The 23,268-nt window shown below is 41.6% G+C and overlaps 1 protein-coding gene across 1 annotated transcript in view; it reads right to left on the bottom strand.

Annotated features, from left to right (window-relative positions):
* Window positions 1–752: 752 nt before the first annotated feature.
* dchs2 (dachsous cadherin-related 2) overlaps window positions 753–23,268 on the bottom strand; it is a 32,358-nt gene continuing 9,842 nt past the window's right edge. Inside the window, exons 5-20 of the mRNA XM_056372249.1 lie at window positions 21,282–22,310; window positions 20,999–21,186; window positions 20,421–20,520; window positions 20,162–20,334; window positions 18,432–19,275; window positions 17,743–17,982; window positions 14,228–14,365; window positions 11,811–12,020; window positions 10,744–11,604; window positions 10,542–10,655; window positions 9,563–9,774; window positions 9,283–9,434; window positions 8,253–8,383; window positions 7,837–8,123; window positions 6,926–7,067; window positions 753–4,468 (exon numbers count right to left, since the gene is read on the bottom strand). Of these exons, the coding sequence (XP_056228224.1) occupies window positions 1,860–4,468; window positions 6,926–7,067; window positions 7,837–8,123; window positions 8,253–8,383; window positions 9,283–9,434; window positions 9,563–9,774; window positions 10,542–10,655; window positions 10,744–11,604; window positions 11,811–12,020; window positions 14,228–14,365; window positions 17,743–17,982; window positions 18,432–19,275; window positions 20,162–20,334; window positions 20,421–20,520; window positions 20,999–21,186; window positions 21,282–22,310 (7,430 nt within the window). The 3' untranslated portion in view covers window positions 753–1,859. The remainder of the gene's footprint in view (window positions 4,469–6,925; window positions 7,068–7,836; window positions 8,124–8,252; window positions 8,384–9,282; window positions 9,435–9,562; window positions 9,775–10,541; window positions 10,656–10,743; window positions 11,605–11,810; window positions 12,021–14,227; window positions 14,366–17,742; window positions 17,983–18,431; window positions 19,276–20,161; window positions 20,335–20,420; window positions 20,521–20,998; window positions 21,187–21,281; window positions 22,311–23,268) is intronic.

Here is a 23,268-nt window from a genome sequence, read left to right as displayed (position 1 = left end):
TTCTTAGATCTTCAGGTCACTGTTCAAGGCAGCAGAAGGATGTGCAGTCTCCAAAGCCTCTTCCTACAGCAAATAATAGAGAAGGAAACATGCAATGATGCTGGGTAATGAGTTATTTTATGGTCCATCAGTAAGCAGACAAGGATTAGGTTGCTGCTGATGATCACCGGTAGCCTGACAACCACACTGAATTACCATTTTGTTTCAGTTAATCCTTTCACATTTCATATTGGAATCACTGAACACATATAAGGCATGGTCAGCGATTCAGAGGCAGAGATTTGCAATCATCTGTGGGGTTTAAACCTGACAAGATTTTTAGATGTGGCGTTGCATTGTGGCAACATTGAAGAATTGATAAATTGATTCCATTACTGTAACCAATCTGTGGAGACAGCTCATCCGCATTGGGATTTCTCTAAAGCCAAACCAAGCAGTGTAAAATTCAGGGAAAGTGTTTCTTAGATTCAAGCTGGCACCGTTAAGCAATGGTAAATGTGAAAAATTTATTCAGGAAAAAAACAAAATACCATTCCATCCTGAATTTTAAAGGGGCACTTGTGATATTCCATTGAAAGTGTAGCAGGAAAAACTTTTTATACAATTTTCCTTGTCTTATTATTGTCATAAAAATACTCTTTATTTTTATTTATTCCCTATAAAATAAGATATCCTGTTTTTGAATATGACATTACACACAACAATGTATAAGCTAATAAATATACCTTATTAAAAATATTTAAAATACAGAATACGAAACAAATTTCTTTATTGCAAATTTATTAAAATTAAAACTCATACAGTTCCCTGGAAATTGTACATAAAGTGCTTTTTGTTAACAGGGTGTCCATAGTCTAAAGTCAGCACACACATAAACAATCATGAAGGAACAGACCATTTCTATCCATGAGAAAAAATAAAACAGTGAGAACCTGGAACGGGTTTATGAAAATCTGCAATCATGATGACCAGTGACAGTAGTACAATACTGAAGAATCCCATGTCTTGAATCCATACAAAATTAGTGTCAGCTAAGAATCCCCCATATTTATTTATTTTTATTTTTGGATGATGTCTGCATTAGCCTCGACTCTTTTCGAGCCAAACAATATAATACTAAAATTAAGAACTGTCCTAGATTAAAGGAATGAAATAAATTCTGTTCGTCATGGGATTTTACTGGCATTTTATTGGCAGAATATATTAAAGAAGAGGGGGGGCAAAAAAAGGGCCCGATTTCAAAACGCTGGTTTTTGTTATTCCAGGAAGATGGACTTAACCACAGAACAATGTTGCCTTTCTTTGGTTATTAAAGTTAAACCAACCTTGAAAAAGTTTCCATTTAGAAGCTGCAACCAACTGCAATAACAAAGTGTTTCATTTTCTGCATATGTAGACATGTTTACAATAAAACATTCAATAATTAATTGCTGACTCAAACATCTGCTCTTATTCAAAGAGCTGCATTATAAAAATATAATGCAAGGCTGAGTTTGGCCTTTTCCATATATCAGTTTTATTAAAGAACAAAGTTATGAAATCAGCCTCAATCTAAGTAATTAAATGACTATATTACCTTCATATGACAATTCTGCCCGGTATTGCCCCCTTGAGTCTAGACCCATGAATCTAAAACAATTGAAAACTGGGACAATGATGGAAATAAGACCAGGACTTTATTGTTTTACCCCTAAAAACTGATGAATTTTACATGTTTTTTAAAAAATTGTTGTTAATAAACCTAAATTAAAACCAAACTGTTCAGTTAAAGTCCCTTAAAGTCCCATAAAAATAATGGGGGAAATACCTTCAGATAGTGAATGGAAGATGGAATTGAGTGTCACAGATAAACTTCATGTCTACACCTGTATTTCTGCCTCCAACAGGCTTGCAGTAAGGGGCCCTGAGTCAAGTCTGATGCCCCCTACCCCAGTCTCAGAGATAACTGGTGAGGCACTGGGGGTCCTCATGGTGAGAGAAGACAGTGATGGGGAGAAAGTTGGTGTCATGGCTGAAGGGGTAAGTCCTGTGTTCCTGGCTAAGGGGGAATACGCATATTTGCGGTAAGAGGGCTTCTTGCTCAGGCTTGGCACACGCCCCAGCTTTCGTGGAGGTACAGTCCTGATGCCAGGCTGAGCCACTCCTGTTATTAGAGGCGGTGGGTACATGAGACAGCTAGACTCTGCTGCTAAGTCCTCACGGCCGCCTTGGAGCTCCTCGTCAGGGAGCATCCCGATATCGGTGAAGACGGACGCCAGAGTCTGGAAGCGTGGCTCCCAGTCTAACAGGAAGTCCCAGCTGTAGCTGCCCTGCAGCTGCTCGTCTAGACACAACAGTGAGGAGAGAGAATCTGCTGAGCCATGGGCTTCAGAGAGGGGAGCGTACCCTTTTGTCCCCATGCTCTCCTCCAAATCTCTCACCCTGAGTATTGCAGGAAGTAGCCCTTCACCTCCTCCCTCCTCTTTGAAGTGGTGGAGGCTTTCTGTACTGGCCATCCCTGAGACTAAACATTTATTGACTGATAAAATATGCTCCGGCCCTACATCGATAGAGTGGCAGGAGATAGTATCTCCAGGTAAGGCAGAGTCTGGGATCTCTGTGGTCTGGTTGCCCTTCACAGATTCATCTCTTTTACGGCAGGGGTATTGATTAATCCACTTGATCTCCTGGTCCTCAGCTGTCTCACCTTCTGCTGATCCACGGCCGCTCGAGTCTGACTGATTGTATGGCTTTGATATGTCCCTATTGGTCACCAAGATGCTGGGCCGTTTCATCTCGTGCAAAGAGATGGCACTTTGCGTTTGGCTGTTGGATCTACCGAACGAACCTGTGCCATGGTTCAAGTTTGCGGCAATGGCAGCAGCCTTTTTGATTGCAGCCTCTTTAATCTTGTACCTGAGAACCATGCCCACGAAAATGATGAGGATAAGGAGGAACATAATTAGTGAGATGCTAAGACTGAGCATGTGCACATCAAGGGGAACCCCGGTGAATGCTTCTGCTGAGCTGGAGATATTGACGAAAACCAGGCAGGTGGTAGACCTGGAACCCAATCTGGGACTACTTGCCGACACAACCAGCTGCACCATGTCCTCACTGGCATGACCTCTTCTGCGAAATACAGGACCTGACACAAAGAGAGCACCAATTGTTTTGTTTATTGAGAAAAATGATGATGAGCTCACTAGTGAGTACTCCACCATCCCATCCACCCCTCCATCATGGTCCATTGCCATCACATAACCGACCGTCTCTCCAGGCTCGACGTTTTCTGGAAGGAGGAAGTGGTACTGCTTCTGGGTGAAGATGGGACTGAACTCATCCACTCCCTTGATGGTCACCTGGACTCTCACTGTAGCTGCTTTGTCATCTTTGTCCCTGGCCTCCACTACAAAGCAGTACTCACTCTCGCGTTCGAAATCAAAGGTCTGTCTGGTGTGAATGTCCCCTGTGAGGGGGTCAATGGCAAAGGCCTCCTTCCTCTCAGGGCTGCCACTGCCATAGTCCATGAAGCAGGAGGATAGAATTGAGTAGGTGACCTGGCCGTAGTGGCCTAAGTCATTGTCAACAGCATGGACCGAACAGGCGTGGGTAAATGCCGGGAGGTTTTCCAACACCGAACAGTTTATGCTGGGAAACGTGAAGTACGGAGTGTTGTCATTTTCATCCAGCACTGTGATGAAGACAACTGTAAAAGCAACTTTATGTTCTTCAGATGATTCACCGCCATCAGATGCTCTGATAGTGATGCTGTATTTCGACTCTTCCTCATAGTCAAGGGAGTGGTTGACAACCAAAAGACCAGAGTTAGGGTCGAGTTTGAGGTGACCTTTGCTGTTCCCAGAGATAATGTCATATCGCAATAGGCCGTTGATTCCTAGGTCAGGATCTTGAGCACTGACCTGGACCAGCCTGGTACCTATTTGGCTGTTTTCGCTCACATATGCATGGTACTCTGTGCTGGAAAAGACAGGGGCATTGTCATTACAGTCTGTCACAGTCACCATAACAACAGCAGAGGAGTTCAGTGGAGGTGTTCCTCGATCAGACACACTCACTATCAGTGTATAGCTCTCTGTGGTCTCACGGTCTAAAGGGTTACACAGAACGAGTTTTCCTAAATGCTTCATCTGATTCTCAACTTCAATCATTTTTACTTCCAGACAGAATCGCTTCTTCTCATTTCCCCTGATGATGGCGTAGTCCAAATGGGTATTTTCAGGGCTCCAGTCCTGGTCGTCTGCAGTCAGCGTCAGGAGGGTGGTGTCTGTAGGGGTGTCCTCTGGGACAGTGAGGGTGTAGATATCCTGATGGAATAAAGGTGCATGGTCGTTGGTGTCTAGAATCAGTATGTCTATGGAGGTGACAGTGGAGTGTACGGGATCGCCGCCATCTCGTGCCTCAACCAGAAGATGGATCAGGTTGCTGTTTGTGATGGCCTTTAGGGGCTTGTTGGTGAAAACAGATCCTGCAAGATAAAAATGTGTTCATGAACAAATGCTTTCTTTAGCTGTACTGATCATTAGCAATGGATTCAATGTCTGTGTAATGTGAAAGCAGTCCCCCCTTGGTTTCTGTTGCGGTTTCTGTTCATAGCATGTAGTTTACTGTGATAACTGTGGCACATTTACCATTCTGAATTCTTATGATGGGTCTTTAATTATAGGCAGAGGTACATAAAATAAGGTTCTCATATATAGCAAGGTAGCAATTGTTGATTTGGTTAGCAGTAAAGACCAGCCAAGGGTTATGTCTGGTCATATTACAACACTAGGTCTACATGGTCCTACACTGCAATAAAGGAACAGTGTTTCTCTATTTCTATGTCTTCTACATGGGTCATCATCTTTCAAGATTGCTCACTTTTTCCAGTGTTATGTAGCTTTAGCCTCAGCCTTTTAGCATAATATCATGCAGCCATTAAGATTATATTAAAGGCCCCTTTTTTCAGGGTTTTCTTTTAAAACTAAGTGTGCAACATTACCTTAATTAGCTAACTAGCTACAAAAAATAAAATTTGACACCAATAGTTGTCTTTACTGCTAACAAAATCAAAAATTGCCAGCTTGCTATATATGAGAAGAAGAAGACCCCACTGAACAATCACTGATTGGGGGAGCGAATTAGTGAACAGTCAGTTGACACCAAAATCTATTCCCTTCAGGTCTATGGAACTTTTTAGCTGCTTTTAGCTTATTGCTTTGGTTTTTTGGTTTTGCTAATTGCTTTTGGTACATAATTAAATTAGCAGAAACATGCAGGTGTTCTAAGCAAAAAGCTCTGATAAAATCACTATAGCTACCTATCCAGCACCAAATAGCAGACAGGCAAGACCAGCTGGTTAACACTGTGGAGCAGCTAAGAGCCAGGTATTTTTCTCAGGAGCTGGTGGAGAGTAAAAAAAGCTAAAAGGAGTGATGGCTTTATATTCATCAGGTGGCCAGAAACTCAGATAGTAATTGAATGCTCATGCTAATGCTAATTCTCTGTCTGCTGGGTGTGAAAATAGGCAACTTTTGGCTAAAAAGTTTGCCATACTAACTTAACAAGGTGATAATATATATAGTAATTACTAAAATCTATTGCAGTTTTATCCAAATATTATATTGCAGTCAGTCAGACATTGAGCACTCAATGCCATTTTTTTAATCTTACAATGACACAGCTTACATGATGGAGAAACATGGTCTCACCAATGTAAAACTATAAAACTCCTTTGAATTGACTTAACAGATGGTTTAACAAATATGCAGATTGTTCCTGGATGTGTTACTTTCCAGAATAAGAACTGTAAAACATGTCTGCTTGCATGACAATATATTGAGATTTAAATCACAACTGCCCTTGTCATTAGACACCACAATGCAACATAATTTCCTGTATGACAATTCTTAAATGAATTCCATGTGCAGACCGTAAGAGCAAATTTTCCTCTTGGATGACAATAAACTGTTTGTCCCTCCAATTTATTATTCCACTCCACCGCCAATTGAACTTTTCTCCAGGATTACTTTATTAATTCTGCTCTAAAGCACCACCACTTATTGTTTGTGAAACATATGGGCATGGAAAAACTGAGAGGCACAGTGCTGCTAAGAGCACCATATTAAATCTTTGGATTCTAGTTAGAGAGCTTTAGTCAACGTTGATACAAATTTCACTTTCCATTAGTGCTCCTCACCGCAAAACACGTCAAATACGTTTCTCTGATATTAAACTTTGGGGTTCAAACATGGTAGAAGTCCATAAATCACTCAAGAGTGGAAAAGACTGGCCAGTACTGAGGGGGTACTGGTTTGGTTTTCAGCTCTGTAGGATTTATCTTCTCTCTTGGGTTTGGGTATTTTTAAAAGGGAGATAATAGGATAGGCATGATTCCTTTGAAGCACTTTACCCAATACTTCAGAAATATAAACAATGGAGAAATATACTGCTACTGGCACAATGAAAACTCTTAGCAACCTCTGATATTGTATGCTGGGCTGCTCATAACACGGCAGAGGCTTTCTCTGCGCCCTTTTCCTTGGCGTGTGCTGCTTTAACTATGCCAGAAAAACTGATTTTAATGGAGAGAATAAGAGGGATGGATATGAGAATCAGACCACCAGACAGTCGTAAGTCATGAAACTTGTAAAGATTGAAGTAATATCTTTTACAGAAGAAATATGGTACATTTAGTTTTTTACGTTTTTTTTTCACTGGTGACTTCTTAATGTAGCCCTTTTCTATATATATATATATATATGACTTCGTAATGTCTTAATGTAATGTATGACTATATATAGATATATATATATATTTAGAGAGAGAGAGAGAGAGATAGAGAGAGAGAGAGTGACACACACACACAATAGTGGTTTGCTGTAAGTGACACGTATATCAGAAATCAGGAGGATTTCTTTTCCAGCAGTTAAGATGTTCTTACCATTGTCTGGCTGGATGTAAAAGCCTTGTAAAGGAGATGAAAGCAGTCTGTAGGTGATCTTGCCATTGTGTCCAGAGTCTTTGTCAGTGGCAAACACTGATACAACCAGTGTGTCTCCTGAGACCAACTCTGACAACTCCACCTTAAAGAGATGAGGAATAATCAGTCACATCTACAGCATGATACATTTCAGGTGCCAGTCTCTGATAAGACATACTTTACACTTTAAGGGTTTATAATGGGAGCAGATGCTTTATTGAAAGCTAATAAATTATTGATGCTCTATAAATAAGCATTTGTAAGAACAGCCTTTGGGTTGCCAGGTATAAAAAATCTCTTTGGCTGGTATACAACCTTCTCTAGCTTAACTCTCCTGATGGACACTTACTCACTTACCCTCAGAAAAAGGGCTGCAAAGTATCTGGAACAACATGAAAAACATATAAAACTTCTGACTTGCTGGATTAGTGACATGCAAAAACCCTCAATGATGATCAATGATTGACTTCAATTTATAATTATATACCTTGTGACCTGTTATTAAAGGGGCACGCCACCAATTTTACACCTTTACTTGTCATGAGGAGTGCTATGCAGCTTGTGAAAACAGTTGCATAAAGTGTGTTCGGGAAAAAGTGACCTAAAAAGACAAACCAAGTTATGCTGAAGGCACATGGACATTTTACAACCTGGCAACCCAAAAGTTATCCTTATTAATCTCTATAATGAAGCATTAATAAACAATTTATTTCTAATCTTATGAATCCTAAATAATGCATGCCTTGTTAGACAGCTGTTTCTCTTGGCATTTTATGGTGGCATGTATATATCATTTTATTCATGGCTCGCTGACCCCAACTAGTTGGTACATAGGTCTTCTACCTTTTTACTGATATATATATCATCTGTACCTGGTAGGAGACCTGTGTGAAGACTGGAGCGTTGTCATTGACGTCAAGCACTTGAACTCTGAGCTCCCCGGAGGTCTGGTGGAGGGAGTCAGATGCCCAAACTGTCAGAGTGTAATCTGTCTGCTCCTCGTAGTCCAGGGCTCGTGTTAGAGTAACCACACCAGTATATCGGTCAATGGCAAAGGGACTGTTGGTGCTACTGTTGTCTGAAAAGCTGTAGGTGATAGTTGAGCTCAGGTCCACATCGTTCGCAGTCACCTGGGTGACCATGTAACCTGCTGGCAGATCTGCAGAAACGCAGAACATATAAAGACAGGAGCACAAATAGAGAGAGAACACAGTTTTGTCTTTTTAAATCTGATGAATATCTGTCATTAAAGGAATTCAGAGTGCAGGGCAGTGAGGTTTGGTCTTACTCTCTGCAATAAGCACGGGCTCCATGGGGGGAATGGCAGGGCTGTTGTCATTGACGTCCACCACTTGGACCCTGATGGTGGTGGTGCTGCTGAGTGGAGGGTTCCCCCTGTCTGCTGCCTGCAGAACCAGCCTTCAATATAAAGGGAGTAAACAAATGATTGCACTTGATTAAAAGCATGTTCTGGATGGTGTACTGATATTTTATACAAGGTTGGAAATTTATCAGTAATAATGTTCTCAATAATAAAAAAACGAGGTAACTACATTCCAAAATCACTGATTCAAATTTAATTTGAATACTTTCAATTTGTCATTATGAAAAGCAAGAATTACACAGTGGTCCAAAGTTATGCTGTTATGGCTGAGTCGGGAGAAAATTCCATTTTAGTTTTTTATGTTGTCAGCAAATCTGTCAGTCTCTCTTATAAAGAAAAGCACAGCCATTATGAAACTGCTGGATTATGTTCAGGGGCCCATTGCATCAAGTTTGCTTGACAACACCTGCTCATGAGAGCCTTGTAGGTCTTAAATATTTTTCTTACTCTTAATGCTGCCTCTGTTTGCGATCTGCACACAAGAAGTGTTTGCAAATCACTATGTGAAACCAGCCATAGAGTTCCACACTGGCCTGCCACAATGATTACACAGAGCAGGAGATGACTTCCCATTTGAACTAATTCAAACTAATAATGAGGTATTTAGTCTCCTCCCCTAACGAAGATGAAACAACAATTATTTTTGTAACCATTCACAAACTACAGCTCCCATGAGCCCTGGAAAATGTGCCAATGAAATAATTGTTGTTTTATCCTGGTTACATTTTTACAAAAAAGTACAGTACTATATACTCATGTAGCTTACTGTATGGAAAAAAACAGTAACGCGTTTCAGCTTCAGACAAACCAACTGAAAGAAAACCTACTTTGTTACAGAAGCTAAGATGAGTAGAACCAATATTAAACTGATCTAAATAGTCATTCTTAAAATGGCTTTAAATATTACTTCATAGTATCTAATGTGTGAGTTTACTTGTAAGATGGAGAAATCTCACGGTCCAGTAAAACATTGGTAGCAAGGATCCCTCGCACAGAGTCCAGGATGAATGCTTCATTATGGTTACCGGACACAATGGAGTATTCAATCTGCCCGTTCATCCCGCTGTCAGCATCAGACGCAAACACCTATAGAAGATATGGGAGGTGGTCATTAGATGGTATTAATTAATTGGACCACCAATGAGCACAATAAAATATATGAGGTACTTGCTTAATGTTTGTAATGTCAAAGCGGGCTTAAATGTTGAGTGTACCTGCATAATGTAGGTGTTGTGCACTTGCCCCTCCCAGACAGCTGTTCTGTAAGTGCTGTGCTCAAACAGCGGTGCGTTGTCGTTGATGTCCTGCAGGGTGATGGAGACCCTGCAGTGAGCCGTCTGCAGTCCGTTGTCGGCCAGCACCACCAGCTGGATCTGAGGACTCGCCTCAAAGTCCAGAGAGTTATCCTTCTGCACCCGGATCTCACCTGCACGAGACGTCAACCCAAGAAAACAACGCCCAAATGGTAAGTTTATATAATACAATCTACTATATTCAATAATATATTCCACATTATAAGATGACTATTTGAGTAATTTTGTACTTTTTTCTTTGGCCTTGTAGTGGGCCTTTTTTTACTGGATCAGGGAAAAATGAAGGGAAAATAGTGGAAAGGAAAACATAACTTTTCTTCCATTAAAAAATGTGTCGACAGAAGCACTTTTAGGTTCAAGTTTTTGTGGTAACCCTAGACTTCAGTCCTACATTACAATAATATTGAGTGTTTAAGTGTCTGTGTCTGTGTCTACTTCATTACCTTATGTAGACATGTATCCGAAAAAGATTTGGGTTAGAACATGATAAAGTCAGGAAGGCAACAATCATAATTCCTTCGGAAATACTTGTATATAAACAACCAGATGAAGCTGATAAGTTGAGAGGGCATTTTGCAGAGAGAGATGGAGCCTAAAATGGTTGGATTGGAAGCTCTTATTGGTCAGACATAAACAATGATGAGGGGTTGAAATCAAAAAGATATTTTCTGGATACTTTTGTGGAAAATAAAATGGATGAGTGCATGAGAATTTGTGCAATTAGCATAACTTAACTGATGAAAGCGTGTTCTTGCAAATTAACACAATCTGCTAATCATAACCAAGTGAACTGAACTTTGGATGGACAGCAAGAAAAAGGAAAAAAAAAAACAAAACAATGTTTTTGTTTGCAAAGTTTCATATGTTTTTTTTTTTTTACCTGTGTGACGGTTAATGGAGAAAATGTGATTCTCATTGCCACTAAATACGGTGAAGGTGATCCTTTGTCTGCTGTTGGTTGGGTCACTGGCCTCCACTTTTGCAATCCAAGTGCCTTGACAAAGAGAAAGTGAAAAAGTTGATGACATTTTTTTTTAATGATATCCAGTGAAAACAATAGGAAAAGAGGTGGTGAAACCTACCAGCTCTACTGTTCTCCTTGACAGTGGTGTTGTACACTTTGTTTGTGAAGTGGAGTCCTTCATGTTCTCCCTTCAGGTGGATAAAAACCAGGCAGGTGGAGGTCAGAGGAGGTCGTCCTCGGTCTGAAACCAAAACCTGCAGCTTCCTCCCCGAGAAACCTGCTCGCACTCGTCTCCTCAGTGAAATCTCTCCTGACTCAGTGTTGATGTCAAACAGATTTTCCTCATCAGACAACGTAAAATGTATTGTCCCATTCTCGCCCTGGTCGCCATCTGTTGCCATCACCGTGGTAACTATCTGGTTTGGCAGAGTCCTCATGGAAACCCATGCATTAATGGGATTCTGGTCACAGACTGGCACGTTGTCGTTCACATCCTCCACCTGTACGGTCACGGACGCCATGGAGCTCAGGGGTCCCTGAGTGCAGCTGTCAGCAGCCACGGCTCTGAGGGTGTACTGAGCCCTGCTCTCTCTGTCCAGAGCCCTGGTGGTGCGGATCACTCCTGTAAAAGCGTCCACAGAGAAAACCCCCTGGCTGCTGTCCTCTGTCAGAGAGTAGGTTATGTCCCCGTTGGGCCCCTCATCAGGATCAAAGGCGTTAACATGCAGGACCTCAGCTCCGACAGGTAGGCCCTCGCTGATGGACGCATGGTAGCTCTTACGGGTGAAAGAGGGGATGTTATCGTTCTGGTCCAGCAGCACCAGCTGGAGTTGGGTGGTGGAGCTGAGCGGGGTGGGGCCATAGTCACGGGCCTGTATGTTGAGTGTGTAATTCTGCCTGTCCTCGCGGTCAAGGACCTGCGTGGTGCTGACAGCACCTGTGTGACTGTTGATGGTGAAGCGACCTCTGTAGTCCTCGCCTAAAGACCATCAAAGATATAGTGACGACCAAACCGTGGATAGAAATGAAAGGATAATTCCAATTTATCACAACTCTTATTTTTTCTAGATTCAGAATCTAGTTATGCTGAACTAGTAACTTGGTGATATAATGTTTTTACTGCCAAAATGAAAAAAAAAACAACCCAAGTTGCTTGACATAAAGAGCATTATCTGTGTTCCTCACCTAGTATGGAGTAGTGTATAGTTCCGTTTTCTCCGTGGTCTGGATCTGAGGCCTGAGCAGTGTAGACGACCCCAGGGGGCAGGTTTTCTGGCAGGCTGATCTGGAAGGACGACTGCATGAACTCTGGAGGGTTGTCGTTGTCATCCAGCACAGTGCACTGCACCGTGGCCGTGCCCGAGAGCGGCCGCGTGCTGCTGTCACGAGCTTGGACTGAGGACAGGAATCGAAAGGAATTCACACGTACACTCACTGTCCTCCAACGTAACATCACAGAAAGCTATAATCTTTTGATTGAATAGTTTTTTCTGCTGCTTCACAACATTTTGAAAATTAGAAAATTAGATCTAGATGTTATCTGCAAATCACAAGGAAACTATATGTTTTATTGCTCAAACATCAGGGTTTCTGTTACTAACAACAGTTTCTATTGATGTTTTTTTTTTGGTTTTGCTCTTATTATATCGCAAAGACACATATTTCCATCTGCGTTTCCACAGTGACATCTATGTCATGTCACCTATGGTTTTTATTTAACTCCTGGACTTAAAAACAAGCAGAAAGGAACAAGACTATGAATCTAACAGCTCTGTGAAGCTTTACTTAGGCACAGAAGATGCTAACATTTGCTAATTAGCACTGAACACAAAGCTGAGCTGAGGCTTATGGGAATGTTCTTTGTTCTGACGGTATTTGGTCATAAACCAAAAAAAGTGTACAAATAAACTTTGACCTGCTGAACGTGTTAGTTCAAAGTCAACTGGGAAGTGATGGATCAGCCGAGCAACAGACCAGCTTTGCCATCACTAGAGCCACGCTGCTAGCCACAGACTAATATCATAATAGCTCCTACAACTGTAATATACCGTATGTAATGAAAGCATAAGTAATACATGTAACAGTTTATAGAAATAGACAGTTTTGCTCAGTATCAGTCTCAAAACGCAGCAATGAGTAAGTCTGATTGGTGCCAACTCTGCTGACCAAAGACTGAAGCCACATTAGACTTTTCATAGCAGTAAAAAAAAAAAATCTGTCAACATAAAGTACTGCGACAGCTTTTAATACTTGTTGAAAAGAACTCGGTATTTTATTTCTCTCCAAATTCATCTGCAGCCAGAGAAAATTGTCCCCACATATTTCATACATATTTCCCAATAAGCCCTGTGTGATTCTGGCACGACTTCAAGACATTCAAGGCTTTCCTATTATTATATTTTGTTATTAAATTTAATTGTTCATCATTCTACCGACTGTAAAAATATTATGATAAACCATCTGAAAGCAGTTTATCACTAAACACTGCTGAACAGCTTGAATGTAATTACTGCGTATGCCCATGAGGGAGTGAAGGCAAACACTTCAAAAGGCCCAGGATGCAGCGGTGCAGTCAGCAGAGGTTAGATATACTGTACCTCAGCCCATTAAAGGTCTACTGTTTCCCTGACATTAATCAATCTGCTGAATAATGCTGCGTTCATACAGGAGGGCGGACCTTCAATTCTTTACGACTTTGGCTGTGAAGCGCGACAAGAGAGAAGTTAGAGAATCAGAAACAGAGAGGGGTAGAGAAAGAGAAAAATGTCCATGTTTGATAAGGACTGCAGACCATAACTTTATGTTTTATTTTAGCAACTTTTGATTATTTCTTTTTGTTATTAAATATTTCTATTGCCCTTCAGTTGGAAGATCCGACTTCAGCGTGCGGCCAGAACTAAATCACAGACTTTCAAACAGTTGGTTGTGGCTGTGCTTGTGTCCTCAGTGTCACATCAAAAAGTGTCCCCCAGGAAAACCTGATCACAGCCGTCGATAATACGCTGATAAATACATGGACTTTAAACTTACACTGCCTCAATAAAAACACTAAACATTTCAAGCTGAAACTGGTCTGGTGTCTGACCTGCCACGCAGCGAGCTTGTGAGTGTTTTTTTCCCTGAGACATCAGCAGTGGACTGTGACTGATTGGACTGTTTCTCACACAACCTTTCCAAACTTTTCCCCTCAGACAACGCAACATGTTGCTCTGATTAATTACTGAGCGCCGAACATATGACGCGATCAATCCATCACTCACCTGCTGAGCTGAATCGAGCCGATCTGACACATCTCATCTTGTTGCATAGCAGTTTAAACATCCCTTCACTTATTAGGTTCTAGTTTCATCACGGGAGACAAAGTAAATATTGTGGTGCTGCTTGTGTGTGACCGGCTGTGTTTGGCGTGCCTTATTGCAAAAGAGATGTTGAGCGATCCTGATTAAATAAAGATTAAAATAAAGTTCATGTGGGAGTTGTGGAGTTACCACATTCTGCTGCTGTTACTTCTGTGTCTCTCAGGTGTAAGAGGTTTTAACTGTGAGTGTGTTTGTGTGTGTGTGTGTGTGAAGACCAGCGTGTGTTGGTTTAACGTGTCTTACCCCTGAGTGTGTAATGTTGCTGCTGCTCTCTGTCCAGGTAGGAGGAGGTGGTGGTGATCAGACCGGTGTAAGGGCTGATGCTGAAGAGCTCGTAGCCTGGGCCGGGCAGCAGACTGTACCACACCACAGCGTTCTCCTCTGAGGGGTGGACACACAAGGTAAATGTAAACGCTGTTACAGTAGCTAGCTAGTAGTAACAAGCTGGGGTTTTTTTTTTTTTTTTTTTACTTCTGCAGCAACAAGACAGCAACAACAAAAAAGCTGATCACATGACAGATTGTAAAGTGTAACTTACTGTAAAGTAAAATATACTTTCAGGTTTACATGACAGAATTGACCTGTTGTGAGGGAAACAGGGTGCTCCACATGCAAAATAAATAAATCAAAAATGAATAGCTAAATACATGATTCATTTTTAACGGTTTGTCTTGAGACATTTTACCTTTATTAAAAAAATTGCAGCTCCTGCGATTTGGATCTTGCATTTGGCCATATTATGATTTTAATAATATTTCAATCTGTTGTTCATCCCTGTTGCCGTGTTGTATTAGAGACTCCTGTCTAATACGACTACATCAATAACTGCAACCTAAAAGCTAAAACATAATTCAACTAACACTTCTATAACGTTGTCAAACACACAAACAAAACACTGGACATAATAGGCATCAAAAGTAGCTTATAGGCAGAACAGATGGAATACAGAGTGGAATAAAGTGGCCACTGAGTGAATGCTCTGAATTTTCTTATTTCTAATTTTCAAATTTCTTATTTCAGATATATATATATATATATTATATATATATATATATATATATATATGTATATATATATATATATATATATATATATATAAATATATATTAATAAATAATACAAGAATACAAAACACAGTACACAGCACAATACAAATACATACATATGTGAAATAATCTATTTTTATCCATAAATTGTTTTATGTCCAAAACAAGATCCTACGTTTCAAATAATGCTCATGTTTTTCTATCAAAACTAATAAAGTGTTTTTTTTCTTGCATTAGTTTGAGTCCAGATGTTCAGTTTAGCACCTCATCAGCTCAGTTCATGTTTCCAGCTTCCTCCCTTTCACAAAAGCGTTATCTGATTGTCAAACTGAAAACAGAAGCATGAAGTAGAAATCACACACCGTCATGTGTCACCTTTCAAAACTGACAAGAGACGCGTCCTTTATCTGAGCCCTGTTCTGTGTTCGTCAGGCCCTGCTGCTGGTTACAGATCTCATGGGTCTCTAACGTTGTTCTACTTGCAGCCACACATTAAAAAAAAAAAAAGTTAGCTGTGCACCAACTGTGGTGGTAAAGCTTAGCATTGTCTAGCAGCTGATACAGAGCAATATGTTCGTTTTACATCATCTCAGTATCAGAGGATCTTTAGAGAAATTGTCAGGGCTGCAAGAGCAAGTGACAAGGAGCTCTGTCCCCTGTTTATCTGAACTGGACAATGAACAGACGCAGTGTTCATAGATATGAGACGATATGAGAGCTCTAATTGTTTTACTTACTCACTTGTCTTACTTTCTACCCAACAAATAGTCCCTATGAAAACTGTTAAAAGCTTGTTCTGTATATGTTCTATGTATTTCTTTGGAGTTAAGTGAGAAAGTATGGTTTGGTTTTTTGTTTTATTTTTAATTTGAGTAACTGGGGTAATAAGATTAGAAAAGGTGTTTTAATCAGTCTTAAAAGTGTGATGAGTGAACGGTTAAGGATACAAAGAGCAATTTAGAAGATTATTGTGCTAACAGTTGTGAAACTTATTCAGAAATGTGTTGCGTGTGTTCGAGCGGCAGTGCATCTTTCATATGTTGTCACTAGCATGTCCTAATGTAAATGTGTACGAGCTAATAGGATGCAATAATCAAATTTCACCATGAAAATTCTCTATGAAGAAAAAAACTGCATCTGTGTCCTTGTGACCCTAAAGACAGCTATTCTTAAAAACACGAATCCTTCGAAACTCGTGAACCTTTGGAAACTGGATATAGAGGCCAACACGGGCACAAAACAATGGTCATCTTTGGGGAGCGCCGGGGGGAAGAAAAAAAAAAAAGCAGCACAAATGATAATCAAATAAGACTGGTGGGAGAGCGGGCTGAGCTGCCAGACGAGGCGATTTGAGGAGACAGATGAAAACACGGCGCCTATTGGCACAGATGGCTTGGATTATGGAAATCATCATGAGACAGGACCTTTCAATTCTCCCAGAGGAGCTGTGTGCTTGCTGTTCTTGGACAATTCTCACCCCCAAGAATGTTAGTTCAACATGGAAACCCCTCCTGTCCTGCCACATGCCCTCCACCTCCAGTATTTAAAAGGACTCGTACTGTCAACACGACAAGGCGAAGTGGGATTGAGGAGGCCCCGCGCACAACGTGTTAAAATAAACAGGGCTGATGTGCAGATTTGTGAATGTGATTACAGGGGGTCGGATGAATGAGATTTGCAAAGATGTACAGTGAAAGTAGCTCAGGAAAAAAAAGACACAAATGGAACAACACACGAGGAAAAGGGCAGGGATTGGTTTGAATGAAACTGCTAATGGAGTGAAACAAAACAGACGATAACCTTGATTCACTGCTGCGCTGAGGGTTTTACCAAAACACAGCAGAGCGCTCAACTCTGAAAAGGTTGTAAGGGAATATCCTCTTTTTACCATTTAACCCACCAAGTATTTTTAAAAATCAGGTTCAAGAGTCACATAAAAGAAAAAGTTTGGTTATATGTAGGATGAGCCTGTGGTTTGAGGTTGTGAGGCTTTACAGACGCATGCTGGTGCTGCCATCTAGCTACGGTGGCCCTGAGAGCTCAACGCACTGCAACTAAAGAAGGCACATGTTAATAGACAAAACGCAAGCTAATTCACAAAACATCTTCATCAATTTGACAAAAACACTTGCTGCAAATAATCACAGCACAACCGAATAGCACAGACGACAGTGGAAGTGTTTCCAAGGGAACACAAAAAAAAAAAGTGATGAACCCAGCTGGGACGCACTTGCATGGATGTAACGTATAAGTAACGTATTATATATGTTTTATAATGTATCCATGCACACACAATGCATTGAACAACAAGGGTGTCACAGCCAGGTTCATCACTTTTGAGTGGAGACCCTTCCACAGTCATCCGTGCTACTTGCAGCACGTTTGTGTATTTGATGTGTTGTGAGTATTGTATTGTTATTGTGTATTGTCAAATCGGTGAAGATGTTTTTTCTGAATGAGTTTGTGTTTTGTCTATTTGCATGTGTCCTCTTAAGTTGAAGTGCATTGAGCTGTAATCTAGCACCTTGGAGACAAACTGCCTCATCTCCACTTCCGCAGGATGATCACATAAACTTGATTGCCACTACGCGAGACCTACACTTCATCTAATCATCTCCAATGATAACAAATCAGTAAATTACAAGTTAGTAATGAATCAAAAATATTCACAAAAAAACTCAAACGATGACGAGAAAAGCTGATGATTATTACCTGAGTCCTTATCAGTGGCAGAGACCCTGACCACCGGTTCTCCGGGGTCTCTGTTCTCCGCCACGCTGGCGTTGTAGATGCTCTGAGTGAAGACGGGCGGCTGGTCGTTCACATCCCCCACCTCCACCGTCAGAGTCTGGGTGGAGGACAGCGAGGGCAGGCCGTGGTCCACTGCACGGACGGTCAGACGGTGGAAACGCTGCGTCTCGTAGTCCAGAGGGGCCGAGAGAAACAAAAGCCCTGAAGGAGATGAGAGAAGATGGAGTTTGAAAACGACTTTAACGTAACCTTTATTGTTGCTTAGTCACAAATAATAACTTCCGAATGATAACAGAGAAAAATGTAAGATTTAAAATCAAGCTTAAACCTTTTATCGATCAGAAATTTTTATATAGCATGAAAATTATTTAATTAAAAATGACCAAAGTGATTCAATATAAATATCTGAGACTTATAAATTTAATATCTGATATTGTTATTTGAATTTTTAAAGGCTATCACATTAAAAAAACGTATTAATACAGATCCCTTAAAGCTATTTTAGTTTTTTGTACTGACAGGACATTAACAGTTATAGTTTTAATGAGACATCTACACCAATGCAGACAGCAATAAGCTAATATCAGCCCAGCCTATTGATCAGTCTAGCTCTACTAAAAATAGTCCATCGGCAATTACAAAAATCCAACCTGTTTTCTCCTCTAGTGTGAAGAACCCATTCTTGTTTCCAGCGATGATGATGAAGGAGACAAGTCCATTTTCACCTTTATCTCCATCTATGGCCACAAAATGATGCAGCAGACTCCCGACCTCAGCGTCCTCCGTCACCTGAACCGTATCCACTGATATAAACACGGGCCGGTTGTCATTCACATCCAGCAGAAAGACCTGAGCCGTCACCGACGTCTGTTTACGCTCGTCCTGCCTCTTCGCCTGGTCCGTGGCCGTCACAGTGAAGGCGAAGCTGGAGGTGGTCTCGCGGTCTAACGGTGCCGCTACAGTCAGGCTCCCTGTGTAAGGGTTGATCTGAAAGGGGAAGCGTGGTGATGACCCACCGAGTTCAGGGTCAAAGGTCAGAGTGTAGCGGAGGGCGCTGTTAGGAAAGGTCCCATCGGCGTCTCTGGCATGAAAAGCAAACGCCAGCGATCCGACCGTAGCGTCCTCCCTCAGGCCGAACGTCACCAGTTTATCAGGGAACCAGGGCGTGTGGTCATTTACGTCCTCGACCATCACACTGACCAGCACGGACACGTTGGCTCCGGGAGCGAGGCCAGAATCCTCAGCTCGAACCATGAGGAAGTACTGCATTGCCGACTCGTAGTCCAGCGGCTGGTTGATGTAGATGTCACCAGAGGAGCCGTCGATGCCAAAGTGAACGTTCCCGTCACCCTCGGAGATGGAATAGTGGAATTTCCCTTTATCTGGAACACCAGCAGAGCCGATAACGGCCGCCGGCTCTGTGTCCTCTCTCACTGTAAAGCGCCTCACAATGCGGTGGTCAGTGCGGCCATACGGAGCCTCTAAGCCATGGACCTGCAGATGAAATGCAAACATACATACATGCATACATTCAAATACTGTTTGTTTGTTTATTTAATTTGTTTATTTAATGTTTATTTTTGTTTGCAAAATTATAACAGGTCCAAAGAGTAGGAAGGATTAGATGAGGTGATAGAGATAAAAATAATAAATGCCATAAAGCGCTTCGTATGTATATATGATATATATTCATGAAAAAATAATAAATGTCTCCCCCTGGTGCCAGATTCAGTCTACTCTGTGTGTATTGTGTAGAAAATGTGTATTATACTCAGACCATCAGGCATAGGTGAGAGTTTATTTGTGTTTTTGTGTACACAGTGAATCGCTATGGAGATTTGAGAGTTTTTTTAATATCATGTGATCTCCTAATTGTGTTTACAAATGTTGTATGTTTTTGTTTTTTTCTTACATGTTCAAAATGTCACGTCATTAAAATCTTTGGGCATTTGTTTAGTGTGCGCACTACTTTTCTTCTCTCCCCTCAAGACTAAAGATCAGATCTCATGAGCCAAATAACTGCAAACCATCTTTGCAAAACAAATAAATGGGACCTGGTGTGTATTCACAACAAAAGGTAATACGGAGTTTTAACTTGATTTGTTGGGAGGTAATTCAACTCAAAATTCTGGGACCTTGATAAGAAAGACTGAATATATTGATATATAATATTTGAAAATGCAGATGTTGATCGGTGGTATCTGTAAACTAAACAAAACTCTGGAATTCTCCTCTTAAATAATTTTGTCGGCAATTTCAATATCCAATAATCATAGCATCATTCATCAGATTTGAAACTGACTTTGTATCAGATACAGCATTCATGTCCGCTTTAAATGAATACGAGAAACCACAGTATGAATGGGAGGAACGACATTACCTGTACATGAATGACTGCAGTGTCCTCCCGAGGTGAGACTCCGCTGTCCCTGGCAGTTACTTTGAGGGTGTAGTACGGTTCAACCTCCTGGCTGAACAGCTCTGTTGTTCTGATGTCTCCACTTTTACTGTCAATCTCAAAGTGTCCAAAATCATCGTCTTCATCAAAATCAGCTGGAAAGAGAAGTATTCAGGACCTTAATGATAAATGGCACACGGCAGTAAATGTGCATACTGCACAGGTACCACTCTCGACTCACCTGTGACCAACGAGAAGGTAACCGTTCCATTTTCTCCCGCATCCAGATCTTTGGCAAACATGTTTGTCACCAAGGATCCTGTTGGCAGCCCGGCCCAAATCTGCAGTAAAAAGAAAAATATGTAAAGTGTATAAATAACATCTAGTCTCAATCACTACTCATCAACCACACTGCTCACTTTAAAGATTCATATCTGTGGGTTTGTTATCTGAGTCTGACGACTTCCCTGCCTTTATCAAGTCTGTGCTGCTGTATTTTTCTAGTTGGTCTGTGTCATATCATTATGGCCACAGATTCAGACGAGAAGAGAGACTTCGGAAAACCTCAGGAATCATCTCATCTAATGGAAAATGTTACTGTCAACGCTCTGCATGAGTGTGCACACACGTCGGCCACGTAACGTTGCGCTGAGTCATTTAAAATTATGTTATGAGACAGAAGCAGCTGAAGTGTTGATGTGAGTTGATGCTGGTAAATGGGACACTGGTGTATCCCGACTCATCAGCAGGGAACAACCCATGACAATTTACATCTTGATGCTCTCGACCACCAGACGCCCCAGCAGGATTCATTCTTACCTGCACATTCAGCTCTTTACTGGCAGGCAGGTGTGTAAACTGCGGAGCGTTGTCATTGATGTCCGTGACCAGGATCTGAACGCTGGCGGTGGCGTTTAGACGAGGGTGACCCTGATCTGTAACCATCACCTTCAGACTGTGCTGGCTGTGCTGCTCCCGGTCCAGTGCCACCCAGTTGATGATTTCCCCTGGATGGGCGCAGAGAAGACAGAATAAGGTGCAAAACTGCACAGTAAAGCACAAGATGACATTAAGATGAAGTCACTAACGTGAATGTTTTTACCTGTTTTAGCGTTGATGCGGAAGAATTTCCCATCTGAGAGCAAGATGTAGGACAGCTGGGCGTTTTTCCCAGAATCCTTATCCACAGCTCTGACTGTTCCTACCAGGCCTTGAGGCGACGCCCCCTCTGATACAGTGAAGTAGTAGACCTCACTGCTGAACACTGGAGCGTTGTCATTGACGTCCAGCACCAGCACGATCACTGTGGCTGTAACCGTGGCGTTCGCCAGCGAGGCCTCCCTGGACGTGGCCGACACCCGAAAGCGATACACGGATTCTGTCTCGTAGTCCAGGTTTTGGGAGAGATACAACCATCCCGTCTTCGGGTGAACCCGAAACGGAGCAGGAGGGAACCCGGCTTCCGCCTCCAAGGAGTAGGTGAGTCCTGAGTTCAACATGTGAGCTCCACGGGTCCGGTGCGCCCTCACCTGGATGACCCTCGAATCTTTACGGTATCCCTCGCCTATCTCCACCTGGTAGACTAAAGTCTCAAAGGCCAGGCTGTCCTCAGCAGCGGTGCGGTCCACGTTGACTGTGAGAGTCAGAACGGAGCTCAGGGAAAGTTCACCTTCATCTTTAGCTACGACTTCCAGGCTGTACCTCTGCTGACGATCCACCTGTAAACTGCGGTTTAATGTCACCGTCCCGAGGTTGGGGTCAACGGCAAACGTACCATTCCTGCTACTTCTCAGGTAATAGCTCACCCTCCCGTTGGCACCACTGTCATAGTCATGCGCATGAGCGATGAACAACACAGTTCCTGGGAGGGTGTTCTGGGACACTGTGATGGTGTCACTGAGTTTGGCGAAGACAGGAATGTTGTCATTGATATCAGCGATAGTGATGTTGACTTGAGTGGTGCTGTAAACGGGAGACGTGTCGGTGTAGGACTGAAGAACCAGCAGCGCGTACGGCTGCGACTCGTGGTCCAGAGGTTTGATGTTGCTGATCAGGCCGGACTTCGGATGAACTGAGAACAAACCCTGAGGATCTCCAGAAGAGATTCGGTAGGATACGGATTCTCCAGAGTCTGAGAAGACAAAGAGTCTTTATTGATGAATGAACGACGAAACATTAAAGGGTTGGTTCACCAAGAATACAAACTGCATTTTTAAATTCCCTCACTTAACTTCAGTTGTGATGCTCGCAGCAGTGAAAAGTGACAAATCAGCATCAGCGTATCATATCAGTTCCTGTATCTTAATTTTACACAAAAAACAGTGTGTGCTACATATTAATCTTTATTGTGTTATATACTGTTTTGCACAAGAAATCAACATACTTTCCCAATTTATGCTAACAGGAAGTTGTATAATAATGCACCACCGAAAGGTCAATTAAATCCATCCATACATCTATGATGCATAGTGACCTTTGTGAGTAGGCTGTACATTATATTGTCACTTTTCCAGTGTGAACACACACACTACACACAGCAAGCTTCTTCCATAGAACACACTGTCAACAGTTTTTTTATTCAGAGTAACGTAAGGTGTTGAAAGATGAGCAATTTCTTTAGATCCAATTCACCTCTATCGTATTAGGGAAGAAGCAAAAATCTCAGAGACAGATATTTCAAAACTGTCAGACAATGAATAAAACCAAAACTACCTGCATGGCTAAGAACTGTAAAACGATTAACATACTGCATCATTTAGTTAACACTGAAAGTAAAGATTCAGAGAAGGGAGAATAGACAATATCATAGTTGAAGGTAAATGCAGTAACAAGAGGGAGTTGGTTTGGGAAGGTGTTCTGTTGATATATTATAGTATATACATATTGCTATATACGAGTGTGTGCAGGAACATAAGGCTGTGCGTGAAGGTGAAGAAAAAAGTGACAAAAAAGAAAACAAATGGGATGAAAGGGAGAAAAAAATGAAGTCTATTTACACTCTCTCTCCACATATTATCTCTATTTTTTTGTGTTTCTGATGTATGTTTCATTATAAATTCACGGTTACGTGGTGGAGAAACATAGTACAT

Source organism: Seriola aureovittata, chromosome 3 (genome assembly GCF_021018895.1).
Source record: "Seriola aureovittata isolate HTS-2021-v1 ecotype China chromosome 3, ASM2101889v1, whole genome shotgun sequence".
NCBI lineage: Eukaryota > Metazoa > Chordata > Actinopteri > Carangiformes > Carangidae > Seriola > Seriola aureovittata.
Note: the sequence above shows the minus strand (reverse complement) of the source record. Positions and strands in the feature narration are given on the sequence as shown.